General features: G+C 35.5%; 1 protein-coding gene across 1 annotated transcript in view; it reads right to left on the bottom strand.

Moving 5' to 3' along the window:
- Positions 1 to 6,416: 6,416 nt before the first annotated feature.
- Positions 6,417 to 13,905, bottom strand: part of LOC120414096 (chromosome transmission fidelity protein 18 homolog) — a 54,989-nt gene continuing 47,500 nt past the window's right edge. Inside the window, exons 5-8 of the mRNA XM_039575119.2 lie at positions 13,667 to 13,842; positions 13,216 to 13,597; positions 6,723 to 6,783; positions 6,417 to 6,560 (exon numbers count right to left, since the gene is read on the bottom strand). Coding sequence (XP_039431053.1) covers positions 6,460 to 6,560; positions 6,723 to 6,783; positions 13,216 to 13,597; positions 13,667 to 13,842 — 720 coding nt within the window. The 3' untranslated portion in view covers positions 6,417 to 6,459. The remainder of the gene's footprint in view (positions 6,561 to 6,722; positions 6,784 to 13,215; positions 13,598 to 13,666; positions 13,843 to 13,905) is intronic.

The following is a 13,905-nucleotide window of genomic DNA, read 5'->3' as shown; positions in this document are numbered from 1 at the left end:
CGAGAAAAAAAAAGAAACAAAATCGAGTGGCAGATGAAGAGGCCGCTCTTACTATCGCATTAGCGAAGAGAAATTACCCCGGATCAAATGATTATTACATTTCAGAGATCGTTAGCGGAGAGACCGGGACTGTGATTGAATTAGGTAATATTTATTAGCTCATCCTTGGAGATGGAAAGAAGTTTCGGAATTTTGTTTTTAGCCTTTCGAACGAAGCAAGTATTTTTAAAATGTATTTTCTCATGTGAATTCTGATGCAACCAAGTATCAAAAAATAAAGTTTCAAAAAAAAATATGGCCGCTTATAACCGTTTCAAAAAAAATTATTGTCAAAGTTGTATGAGTTAAATTCTTGCTAACGTTTGTAAAACGGCTTCAAGGAGCCCGAGCAAATGGCGTATAAAAAAGCACTCACATTTTAAAAAGGTGTTTATATTATTTAAAAATGCATTTTGGAATCCAGTTAATGAAACTCAAAAACATTTGATACGTTATGTAAAACTTCCCGAGGAATGCGATAAACATACTTTTAAACTAGGCTCTTTGCTCCCGAGACCTCAGAAACAGCATTTTAGGTTGTCGTATTTTATTTTATATTTATTTTTTAAACTTCAAGGTAAAAGTACACCTACATTCCACTATGGTACATTGGGTGGCCAAGTTTCAAAAAAGTTACCTTCTCCAAATATTTTTTGGTATTTTTTCTCGAAAGTAAACATTCTAACTAAGAAAAATCCAAATTTTCAAAGCTCTAAGTTTGTTCATTACGGAGATACGCAAGCTGAAACTCAAAAAATGGAGTAAAAAACTAGCGTTTTTCGTAAAAAAGGCTGATTGTATAATTTTAACATAGCTCAGCCATTTTAAATGTTTTATTAGGACAAATATACATCGTTGGAAAGGTAATGAGATAAGCTTTGAAACTATTAATAGATAAAATGTTGTTTCCAAACCAAAAACTGAAGTTTTCATCGAATAACTGGAGCATTTTTTTTGACAAATCATATTTTTTTGTGTTTGTTAATCGAGTACTTTTTTTGCTAACCGATGCTAAACATGAAACTAAGATCACTTGAAAGATTGGATCATAATCTAACATTGCTGTAATTTCCAGCCTGCGATTTTTTGCGTTTTCGGAGATATGCCATTTTGAACATTTACGTTTTATCAAAATTTGCTGCAATCTACATATGCGCCCGTTTATTTCACTTGCTTTGCTACCTACTTCGTGGGCATCGTCGCTTCAAAAATCAATACCTGGTTTCAAGAAGTTCGAAATGACTTTATTGGAATTTTCTGTTGCCTACATTTAAAATTGAGTACCTTAGTCAAAATAAGGTATTCGTACCGAAGTTTCTCAAGCGAAACTGGAGAATCTCAGTTTTATACCGAAAAAAGTATTCAGCAAAATATTGACTTAGCATGATGAATTTCTGCGATCAATCCATGAAACTGATCCACATTTAAGTTCTATGTTGGTTAGTACAAAACATTTTAAAAGTACCTTTAACATATCCTGAAGCCGTCAGAAACTCTATAATCAAATGAATTTTCATGAACAAGAACATTAGGATTAGTTAGAATATGTTTTGTATTTTATCGTTTTAATTCATAATTAATATTTTGAATGAAATTAATTTTTCTGTTATTTGATTTAACAATTAAAATTTTCGCAATTTATGCCCATAAGGGTGGAGGAGGGGGTGGGGTCTCAAGTTATATGACATGGACTCACAAAAAGAAACACACAGCAGTAAATAATAAATATTTGACTTAACATGAATTTATTACGCTTAACAAAATTTTGTTAGAGGGGAGGAGGGGAGGGGGGGGGGGGGTGGTGAAAGAAAGAGGAGGGAGGGGTTGTGTCCTTAAAGTGGGGATATATTAGCTTATCCATAATTTAATAATATAAACTTGCAAAACAATATATACGCAATTCTTTTGCACTTACAAATGTTTGAAAAGACTATTTATTATAAACAATCCACTATTGAAAACATGAAAAGTCATAAAAATCGACGTATATCGTTTCAATACCATACAATTACCCAAATTTGTATGAAAAAACATTTAAAAAGCAAAAAAATAATTTGGCCGCCTGTTTGTATGGAGATGGCCCATAGTGATTCTGATTTAGTCGATAAAGCAAAAATCTAAAATTGATTAAAATGACGAGTAATGAGTAGTGAACGAATTAAAATGATGAGGAGAAAACGTGAAAATATGGCCAAGGTGACATGATTGGTTATTGGCTTCTGGAAAAAAATCGGAAACATTTTAGACAAAAAGATATGTTTTACCAATAACATGTTGGTAATAAAAACTAGAGACTTCCTGGATCAATTATTTTAAATGGGTAATTCTCCGCCAACTCACACAGCAGTTGCCCCGACCCCTCTTCGATTTGCGTGAAACTTTGCCCTAAGGGGTAACTTTTATCCCTGATCACGAATCCGTTTTTTGATATCTCGTGACCGAGGAGCGGTACGACCCCATCCATTTTTGAACATGCGAAAAAAGAGGTGTTTTTCAATAATTTGCAGCCTGAAACGTTAAAGAGATAGAAATTTGGTGTCAAAGGGACTTTTATGTAAAATTAGACGCCCGATTTGATGGCGTACTCAGAATTCCGAAAAAAACGTATTTTTCATCGAAAAAAACACTAAAAAAGTTTTAAAAATTCTCCCATTTTCCGTTACTCGACTGTAAAAATTTTTTGGAACATGTCATTTTATGGGAAATTTAAAATCTACATCTACGAATCTACATTGACCCAGAAGGATCATTTTTTCATTGAGAACAAAATTTTTCATTTTAAAATTTCGTGTTTTTTCTAACTTTGCAGGGTTGTTTTTTAGAGTGTAACAATGTTCTACAAAGTTGTAGAGCAGACAATTACAAAAATTTTGATATATAGACATAAGGGGTTTGCTTATAAACATCACAAGTTATCGCGATTTAACAAAAAAAAGTTTTGAAAAAGTTGGTCGTCATCGATCATGGCCATTCATGGTCACCCGCGACAGACACGGACGACGAAACAAAGAGAAACGCAAAAAGTAACTTTTTCAAAACTTTTTTTCGTAAAATCGCGATAACTCGTGATGTTTATAAGCAAACCCCTTATGTCTATATATCAAAATTTTTGTAATTGTCTGCTCTACAACTTTGTAGAACATTGTTACACTCTAAAAAATAACCCTGCAAAGTTAGAAAAAACACGAAATTTTAAAATGAAAATTTTTGTTCTAAATGAAAAAATGACCCTTCTGGGACAATGTAGATTCGAAAAGTACATTAAATTTCCCATAAAATGACATGTTCCAAATTTTTTTACAGTCGAGTAACGGAAAATGGGAGAATTTTTAAAACTTTTTTAGTGTTTCTTTCAATGAAAAATACGTTTTTTCTGAATTCTGAGTACGCCATCAAATCGGGCGTCTAATTTTACATAAAAGTCCCTTTGACACCAAATTTCTATCTCATCACCGTTTCAGGCTGCAAATTGTTGAAAAACACCTCTTTTTTTGCATGTTCAAAAATGGAAGGGGTCGTACCGCCCCTCCGTCACGAGATATCAAAAAACGGACCTCGGTTTCGTGATCAGGGACAAAAGTTACCCCTTAGGACAAAGTTTCACGCAAATCGAAGAGGGGTCGGGGCAACTTTTCCCGATTTCGAGTGAGTTGGTAGAGAATTACCCCTATGCAAATGGAAATGTCATTTCATACGTCTCCAAAAATCTATTCTGGCAAAATTAATTCTTCGTTTTTGGCAAATGCTAAAATGGAGATGATTTGCCAAAATGGCTATGATGAAATAATTATATTGGAGATAATTGAAATAATTTAAAGCCTTTTTACTCTTAATAAGTAACTCAAATTCAGCTGCGGTTGAAATGTTACCGATTCATGTGGGGGAAATAGAGCCAAGAAAAATCACCTCGCTTCATCAAACATCAATTCTCATCTAATTATATTGTTTTACTGAAAAAAAATTGATCAATTTTCAAAAAAATAGCTCAAATTACTTTTAAATATTGTGGTTATGCTTATTATATCGGAAACTGAGAATAAAAGTAAGTTTTCATAACAGTTTAAGTTAAATTATTGTATATTTTGTATTTTTTATCAAGATGGCGTTCAATTATATACGACCACGAGTAATGTGCCATATTTAAGCTTTGCTATTGCCGCGTTGAATACTTTTTTAGGGGCTTTTGGTTTTAAATAAGCTTTTTGCATACCTAATGGTTCTTTTTTAAACTCCGGTCTTTTGAAAGAACCGTTCCAAGATGGAATGATTTTTAAAATTGTTATAAGCATAATTTATTGAATTTCGAACAAATTGTAGCACACAATTGGTATGGTGTCAAGACTCTTTTGAAACCTTCATAAAACCTTAATTAGATCCATTTGCCTTTAATTGTCACGTGGTTTTAATACCGAGACATAAACCCTTGTTAGAACCTACTAATCTGTTTTTGCTTATTGGTTGCTGTAAATGCCAAAATAAAATTATTAAACAATCAAGGTGCTCGAATAACACCTCTGTTTGCTAGTTGATTTAAATAAATTACATGGGCACCTTCAGCAGATCTTCAAAAATATTATATTTTTTTTGGGTATTTATTTGTTTCCAATGTTCTCTTTTTTAGTTAGGGACCATCCACAAACCACGTGTACACTTTTTTTGAAAATCTCAACCCCCCTCCCCCCCTCCTCGTGGTCAATTGGCCATACAAAAAAAAATGTAAGGAGCGTAGACAATCGACATACCCCACCCCCCCCCCCCCCTCCCTTAGCGTCCACGTGGTTTATGGATGGTCCCTTATGAGAATTCCTCAATTAATTAAGAGCTATGCCTTTTTTGAATAAGCTTTGGCTTTTCTTACATATTTTTATAATGTTTTTCATTTTTTTTTTTTTTCAAATAATTTTGATAATAGAAAAGGTTAAACATATTCAGACAAATAAAAAAATGCATTCTTTAGCTTATATAAACAACTTTTAAAAATATGAAAATTTTGATATTTGTGCAACGATAAAAAACACCCGCATAGACGAAAAAGAATTTTTTTCGGTGCAATTTTCACATTGGAATTAAAACAAAAAACTCAAACCTTTTTTGAACGAGCTCAAAAATGCTATATAGACTAAAAATGCAGAAAAATGCATTTCAAATGTTTTTAGTGTATTACACTTCTATTTCCATTATAGTTTAGAAGCTTTTTGAAAAAAAAAATGTCTTTTTGCCTCCTGATTTTTCGGATCAATTTCGTGAGGGGGGCGACATAAACTTAGAAAAATATCATCAAAAGCCTGAACGATTTTTTGTTTGCTTTTTGAATATTTTTTTTAAATTTTCTTGAGTTAGCGGTATCCAAAAACACTCAAAAAGAAAAAAATGAAAATTTGGTTTATTGGGCTTTAAAAAAACTGCTCTTCCTGAAATTTTCAGTTCAAGTTATCGATTTTTCCCGAGACGCGGCTTCCAAAACACAAATTGAATTACCCACACTTTAACCGGCAGTTACCACCACAAAACCGCCGTAAAACAGCAATTTAGTGTGGCATAAAAACCGTCCACCTCCCCGCGACGAGTCCGGTAAAGATACCGCGTAAAAAATAACTTTATTTTACAACCGTGACTTTTTTATGCTGACACCTGTATCCCATCGTCGCCAAACAAGAGGATGAGTACGCCGACGACGACGACGCGTCCTTTCGTCGGGCAAAATTTGTTTTAATTTTTACTCAATTTTCACCCTCACAAAGCGGCACATGCAGCTTAAGCACACACAAACACGCCACTTCCGACAATCTTGTAACAAACTTTCCCGTCCCGACAAAAAAGGGGCTCTGGCTACGGTGGAGGAATTTTGCAGGTTCTCCGGTCTATTTTATCCTTTGTTGTTGTTCCGTTGATCACATTCGATAAAATTTTAATAAGATGAGCAAAAGTTTGGGTAATTGCCTAAATAAATTGGGTTAAATAAAATTAAGCGGATTAAGTGGGGGTGGCCCGCCCTGGCGGGGCGGCGGCGGCAACCATCGGGGAGCAGATTCTGGGTACCTTCGCCGACGCAACGTTAAAATGGCTGTGAAAACGGTGTTTTTGTGAGTGTGTGCGGAAAAGTTGGCCGCTTTGAAGTCCTGGCTTCAAGGCCAAGTTGGAAGTGGCAGTCGTGGAAAGTTCAAAGCACACGGGCCAGCCACGGAGGAGATTCGCGGCGGAAGGTTGCCTTTCTCGTTTGAACCTGATTAAGTTTGGTAATGCTGGTGGGATTAAATTATATCGAAAGTTGGGGATTAATCTGCTTTTAGTAACGAGCCGATCGTTTCTGAATGCGCGTTTGAAAGGGCATTTCTTTCGAATTTAAAACCCTTTTCCCTTTAATTGAAAATGACGAATAATCAGGATTACCTTGACCATATATTTACACTGAAAACATGATTACATCAAATCCTGAAGAGTTACGTCCTTTCGCACTGCGTTGTTGAAGCCTTCCTTGTAGCGATACCAAATAGGACTCTTTACAATCGTGTCCGTTCCACCTGAAATGAATTTTAGATTGTTGGTTACTGGCTTTTGTCTTAACGGCAATTTTGCCAAATAAAAAAACGTAAAATGGGTAGAGAAGAAACATTTTGATAATTGAAAATCCTTCTAAATTAATGTACTTGATAAATGTATAGAATAATTCTTCAACAACTCACCTTCCTGAACCGACAGCACCGTTTCCTTCGTCGAAACCCTTCCAAAGAAATCCTTCGAAACCTGCAAAAAGAAGCAACAAAAAATCCATTTTTATAAATTTCTTCAGAGCAATCCAACCGGAAGGATGAATAAGTACACTTAATCTCAAACATCAATTTTAGTTACGAAACCAATCCTATCAAACCAATCAAAAGTTCGGATTGGATCTGCCTCCCCACTTCGACATGCCAAACTACGGTTGGAAAAATTGCACGCGGGAAAATTCACTTTTTCGCCCTACCCCGTTCGTGATTCCATCAGCCGCGCCGTTTCAATCAAACTTTCCTCGCTCGATTCGCCGCGATATATTGCAATCAATCTGAATAATAAAAATATTTCCTCAAAATTGATTCTTGATGGCGTTGCGCGCTGCTGGTAAGATTACTTTTCTTTTTGCGCGGTGTCATCAAATTCGCAAACAAGGCGAGAGAGTTTGGCACTGCCAACAAAGTGGAAAGTTGTTCCCGGGTGTAATGTAGCGAACTCGGTTCGAACTCATGATGGATGTGTGTGGTTCATGTGAAACTCACGGTGTTATTACAACTTTCAAGCAGCGTGATATTGAACAAAAGATGGATTTCATATCTCATGATTGCAGAATGGTTTATTTGTGTTTGAATTGTGGATTTGATAGAGATTTTAGACTTTTTAAAGGTATATGTATACGTGATTTTTTTTCGGTTACACAATGGATTCTTCAACGCAAACGATTTAGAGTTTTTCTACCCCGGGCAATGCAATGTGGGAATAACAAATCGGATGTAACAAGTCCTGTTAACATATCTAATTTGGTTACAGTCATCCTACATATTCGGAACACTCACAAAGTCGGAACACTTTTGTGGTAATTTGTCAATAGAATGCAAAATGCAACTTTTCTGCCGGCCCTGCTATTTTTAGGGCCTTTATTTGAACATTCTCTTGCTATTTCACTAGTAAAAGTAATACTTTTTAAACAACAACCGCATTTCAAGACTATTTTATCCAGAGCACCAAAACACTGCCTCCAAATTGACTGTTCCATGATTGTGGGATGTTATTGTGTCTCCCACAATTGTGGAACACCTGAATTTAACTAATATTTTCATAAAAAAGTTATCAGACCATTCATAAAACATTACTAAGCATGAGTTTTATTGGTTTCAGAGTGCAAAGTCATTATTTTTAAAAAAAAAAATAAGTACTGGAGAGAAAAAAAAGTTTGTTTACACCGTAAAACAAAAAATGTTCCGAATTTGTGGATTTCAAGGGTCAATGTTTTTCTTTGAAAACTTGATATAAAACGTAAAAATATATAGCCGGTCTATACATCAATCGAAAGATCGCAAGAAAAGCTTTCACATGAAGGTAAAAGCAAATCTTTATGTTCAATTATCGATTTTATATGATTTGTTGAACATTGGCCGATCTGTAAACTGTTCCGAATATGAGGGATGACTGTATCAGAAAGTCATGAAATTCGGCAATGAGAAGACAAAACAAAATAATAACATCTCCAACACTTAGTCTAAAAATTGTTATTGAACAGATCTTATGAGAGAGTAAGACAATAACAACTCAAAGTATGGAATATATGGAAAATCATTCAATCATTGATCGCTTTATTCATGTGATATTCCAACTTAAAAAAAAAATCATCATTCATAGCTTAATTTGCTATTATTTGTTACTGAGCAATTCTCTACCAAAACCGGAAATGGATTTTATTTGTATTTTTTTATTTGGCTCAAACTTTGTGGGGGCCTTCCCTATGACCAAATATGCTATTTTGTGTCATTGGTTCACCCATACAAGTCTCCATACAATTTTGGCAGCTGTCCATACAAAAATGGTTTGTAAATATTCAAGCAGCTGTAACTTTTGAGTGAATTTTCTGATCAATTTGGTGTCTTCGGCAAAGTTGTAGGTATTGTTGAGGACTTCTGAGAAAAAAATAGGTACACGGAAAAAAAATTGCAGATTTTTTTATCAACTTGTTTTTCACTAAAACTCAATTTCCCAAAATACGTATTTTTTTATTTTCGAGATTTTTTGACATATTTTAGGGGACAAAAATCCGCAACTTTTGAGCTATAGAGAAACATGGTCAAAAAATCTGCCGCCGAGTTATGAATTTTTGAAAAAATAGTGATTTTTGGAAAAAAATCGAAGTTTTATGCAAAACAAGTTTGACATCACTTTTTAATGCAAAATTGAATTTGCAATCGAAAAGTACTTTACAGATTTTTTGATAAAAGGCTCCGTTTTCAAGATATAGCCACCGAAAGTTCGATTTTAGCAAAATATATGCAGTTTTTCAATTCTTAAAAATAGTGACCATGAGTGACCATTTCTAAAAATATTTTTTTTGAAAAGTTCAGAAAATTTGCTATAAAATTGTCTAAGAGACATTGAAGATTGGACCTCTGGCTGCTGAGATATAGCGGCTTAAAGAAAAAGAAACACGAAAATTGAAGTTTTCTAAGTCTCACCCAATCAGCCCACCATTTTCTAATGACGATATCTCAGCAATTAATGGTCCGATTTTCAATGTTAATACATGAAACATTCGTGAAATTTTCCGATCTTTTCGAAAAAAATATTTTGAAAATTTTTAAATCAAGACTAGCATTTTAAATGGGCGTATTCGATATTTGGCCCTTTTAAAATGTTAGTCTTGATTTAAAAATTTTCAAAATATTTTTTTCGAAAAGATCGGAAAATTTCACGAATGTTTCATGCATTAACATTGAAAATCGGACCATTAATTGCTGAGATATCGTCATTAGAAAAAGGTGGGTTGTTTTGGTGAGATTTAGAAAACTTCAATTTTCGTGTTTCTTTTTCTTAAAGCGGCTCTATCTCAGCAACCCGAGGTCCAATCTTCAATGTCTCTTAGACAATTTTATAGCAAATTTTTTGAACTTTTCAAAAAAAATATTTTAGAAATGGTCACTCATGGTCACTATTTTTAAAAATTCAAAAACTGCAAATATTTCGCTAAAATCAAACTTTTGGTGGCTATATCTTGAAAACGGAGCCCTTTATCAAAAAATCTGTAAAGTACTTTTCGATTACAAATTCAATTTTGCATTAAAAAATAATGTCAAACTTGTTTTTGCATGAAACTTCTTTTTTTCCAAAAATCACTATTTTTTCAAAAATTCATAACTCGGCGGCAGATTTTTTTACCATATTTCTCTATGGCTCAAAAGTTGCGGATTTTTGTCCCCTAAAACATATCAAAAAATCTTGAAAATAAAAAAATACGTATTTTGGGAAATTGAGTTTTAGTTTGATGTGTTGCACAGTGAGCCAAGATTCACTCTACCGGTTTGCTTAGGCCATCATCCCAAAATGTGGTGAAGTGCTATTGAGTGCCGATGCACGTCTGACTATAATCGTGTTTTTATTATAAAAAAAACGAAGGTCTGAGGGTTTTTTTTTTCACGTTTCAGCTGCATCGAGTTCCACCTTTTTCTTACTGCAAGCACAATGCAAAATAAGCTTCAAAAAATATTGATGAAATTTTCATGAATGATAAAAATTCAGTTATCAAAATTTTTTGAAAGTATCCTGAATGTCATAGCGTATTATAAAAATTTCATGTTGATTTTTTTTTTTTTTTTTTTTTGGGAGGGTGATCCAGCCGCACATCGTTGATGTCGAAACCTCTAAACTGGGCCCTCGTCCTGTCACGTCCGTCAGTAGTCTTGTCGTACATTACAACTAGAATCAGATCTGCCAATGAATTAGTACACTTCGACCAAATAAACACTGACGCTGTATGGATCTGACTCTAGAATAAATGCACAGTTGTGTGTTATTCATAAGTCCAAAATGTTCAATTATTCATATAAGTCCAAATATTCATTTGCGGATAACTACCTAGCTTGAATTGAATACAAGATTTAAAGCAACCTATCCGAAAGCTACTCTTATCTCAAATCCCCGACATTTTAATTATTAACCAAAAAAAAAACGTTTCTTTTAAAACCTGTCTGGCTTATTTAAAAAAAAAAAAAAAAACAAAAAAAAATAGCAGTTGATATTTTACAAGTCGTGAATTGAAAAAGAGACGACCATTTGTTCGTCAGAATTCCAGTAGATCCTCGATTCGCAACAATGGTCGATACAATCATAATCCGACAACCGTTAGTTCAACAGATCAACGATTTTAGTCCGATATCATTTCACTATTGATTGATCGAGACTCTATGAAAATTTTGACAAATTAGAATGGTTTTTATGCTACTTGAATGAAAATCACCGATTCTGATAGAATTACTAAATTCACTGTTACTAATTTTGTCCCTAAATAACTAAAGGCAAAGTATAAAAAGTTGATATTTATAGTTAAAATCCTAAATTCTACAAAAACTATTTTTTTTTTAAACCCGCATCCTAACCTGACACCCACATTAAGATAGGGAAAAATCACATATGTAGCGGTTCATTGTACAAATGTGATATTTCCACTATCAGAGAACCTCCTTGTCTCGATGACAGCTTACCGGCCATCGATTAAGCCCTGAGACTACGCCAAAGTGGGTTCTCGCAGCATGAAGTGGTGTCCATGTGTAAAAATGGAAGCTTCAGCAATATACTGAACACTTCGATTTTAATTCCACATCGAATCAAATCATACTCTTTGCCAAACAAGCATCAAACCTATGACACTCATTATGACAAAGCCCAGGGATTATAAAAATTTCATGTTGATTGAAATAATATTTGAAATTACTTGTCTCTCAGTAAAGCAATATAATAAAATACTACCGTCGCATGGTTCCTCTCATTTCTTTTTTGCACGTTGGAAAAGCATTACGGCCTCTAACACACGGAATTTTGGATACCACATTCGGAGTCATATTTGGTTGAGTAGTCAAATTGGTTTACGAATGCCTTCAATTCAGAAACCTATCATTCGTCAGAAAAAAAAAACTATGTACCTGCAAATTTACATGGAAAATATACTTTTGGTTTTACCATTTACCATTTCTGTAGATTCAAAAAAGAAATCATTTGGAAACACAAATATAGCCTTCACTCAAACCATCACAACAACAGATTGACAAAGAAAACAGAATGGTCGATAAATCGGTACTGGCAACGTATGTTTTGCGCTTGCAATACTGCCAGTTCTGCTGGGAGCAAAAGGGTGGTTGGTGTCAAGCGCATTTGGATCCGTCAAACATTAGCCAAACTGTTTCCCTTGACAATCTGAAATCACCACGTGTGATGTGCCATGTGCGCGCAAGTTGTTTTCAGGTAGGCTATGATTTAGGAAACAATGCGTCTTGCTAAATGAGCGTCCTGCTGTTGCGTACTAGAATATTTTCAAAGTCATCAGAGTAGCAATGGAATTTCCACTCCCTAGCAGTGGTTCCCAAAAGAGTGAAAATTATCAAGTTCCCCGCTCCGGTGGTCTCTTAAGTGGCCATACACAAACCACGTGATTTTGAAATTTTGATTGAAAAATAAACAAGAAGAGTAAACATTCAACGAAATATTTCTAGTCGTTATCAAACATTTGCCAACAGCCAAAGTTGAACAGTTTTTAACCATCAATCACTCGTTTTTTAAGGGGATTATTAAACTTCCAACTTCAACATTCAATATATCGTCTCTATCTATTTAACTAAAGCCCTACGTTAAATTGTCTCAGAAACACGATGGTGAGGTCAGAATTTTCACTAAAATTTGAAAGTTATGCTCCAAGGTTTCATTTGCGCAACACACACTGAGGGGCATTCCATAAACCACGCGAGAAATTACCACAGGGGAGGAGGGGTCTAGAATTCACAAAAAGTGCCCCTGTGGTTTGTGGATGGTCCTTGAGCACAGTTTTTAATTGGAAACTTGATGTCAATCAATTCTACGTCCAATTCTTTGAGTAGGTACATATTCAACCTTCTAAGTTCTGTGATTTTTTTTAATGGTTTGGTTTACGTCTTTTAAAATTACTCACATAAGAATACAGTCAAGCTAGATACGAAACTCATTGTAAAATTGTAAAACTGCGCTCATACATTGTCCAACATAAAGTCATTTTTTGTTGCTCCAAAAAAAACCATTCCAGCATAAAACCAATATAAAACGGCAATCAATCATCAGATAATGGTAATCCTTCCACAAGACGGCAAAAAACTCGTGAAACCAAATTTCCCCACGTCATGAATACCAAAGTAGCAATTGCTTCAACAAAAAAAACTGTCTTCATCATTTTCAATCGCCCGGCGTGATGAGAAAAAAACCCGCAACTGTGTGATGCATGCGCAATTTGCAAATTGCCCAAAAATGTTTGATTCCATTTTCGCGTTGTTTTTCATACAAATTGAAAATATAATAGATTTCCACCGAATTTTCCCCTCCCCCCAACGCAACTCCCCGCAGAGAACATCAAACAGCGAACAGAAATGAAGCAATCAACGATACGAAATGCAAATAACTAATAAAAAGGCTCCAACTTACCACCTGTTTCACTTTGCTCACGTTGATCTGCTTCGGTTGCAGCGTTTGCAGATGGTTCGGCAGGGCGGCCTTCTTGTCCTTGGCCGGTGGTTCCGGCCGGCTCTTTTTCGCAACCGGCGCTGGACCAGCGATCGCCTTCGAACTGGTGGCCACCGCGGCTTTTGGCTGCGCTCGCCTCATCTGCTCCAGCTCGACCTCGCGGGCCACGATCTGCTTGCCAAAGTAGCTGAGATTCTGGGGCGAAACGCCCTGGAACTGGCCCAGCTGCTCCAGGTCCGGATCCAGCTGGTACTGGTACGTTCCCTCGGCCGACTTGAGCTGGATGTAGTTGAGCCCAAAGTCGGCCATCACTTCGACGGTGTGGGTGAGGTCGGATTTTTCTCTGTGAATTAAAAAAAGAAATCAATTAATTTTAAGTTTTTTTCCTCCAAACAAAACTCAATCTACTTACTTTGGGGTCAGCAGCTGCAGCGAAACCGATCGCAGCGACGGGCTGATGACGCGCTTCAGCAGCGGAACCGTGTCCAGCAGTACGGTGGGACCCTCGCCGATTCCCTTGAGGTGGGCCGATAGGCCCTTGCGCAGTCCGGTGAGGATCAGCTTGCAGGTGGCCAGTTTTTGTGAATTCTATTAGCGTCGGACGAGCGGGGAATAATGAGAAAAAGGATTTTAAGTTCAGATTGAAAGGCG

This window comes from Culex pipiens, chromosome 2 (assembly GCF_016801865.2).
Source record: "Culex pipiens pallens isolate TS chromosome 2, TS_CPP_V2, whole genome shotgun sequence".
Classification (NCBI taxonomy): domain Eukaryota; kingdom Metazoa; phylum Arthropoda; class Insecta; order Diptera; family Culicidae; genus Culex; species Culex pipiens.
The sequence above is the reverse complement of the archived record's forward strand: the minus strand, read 5'-3'. Positions and strand labels throughout refer to the sequence as shown.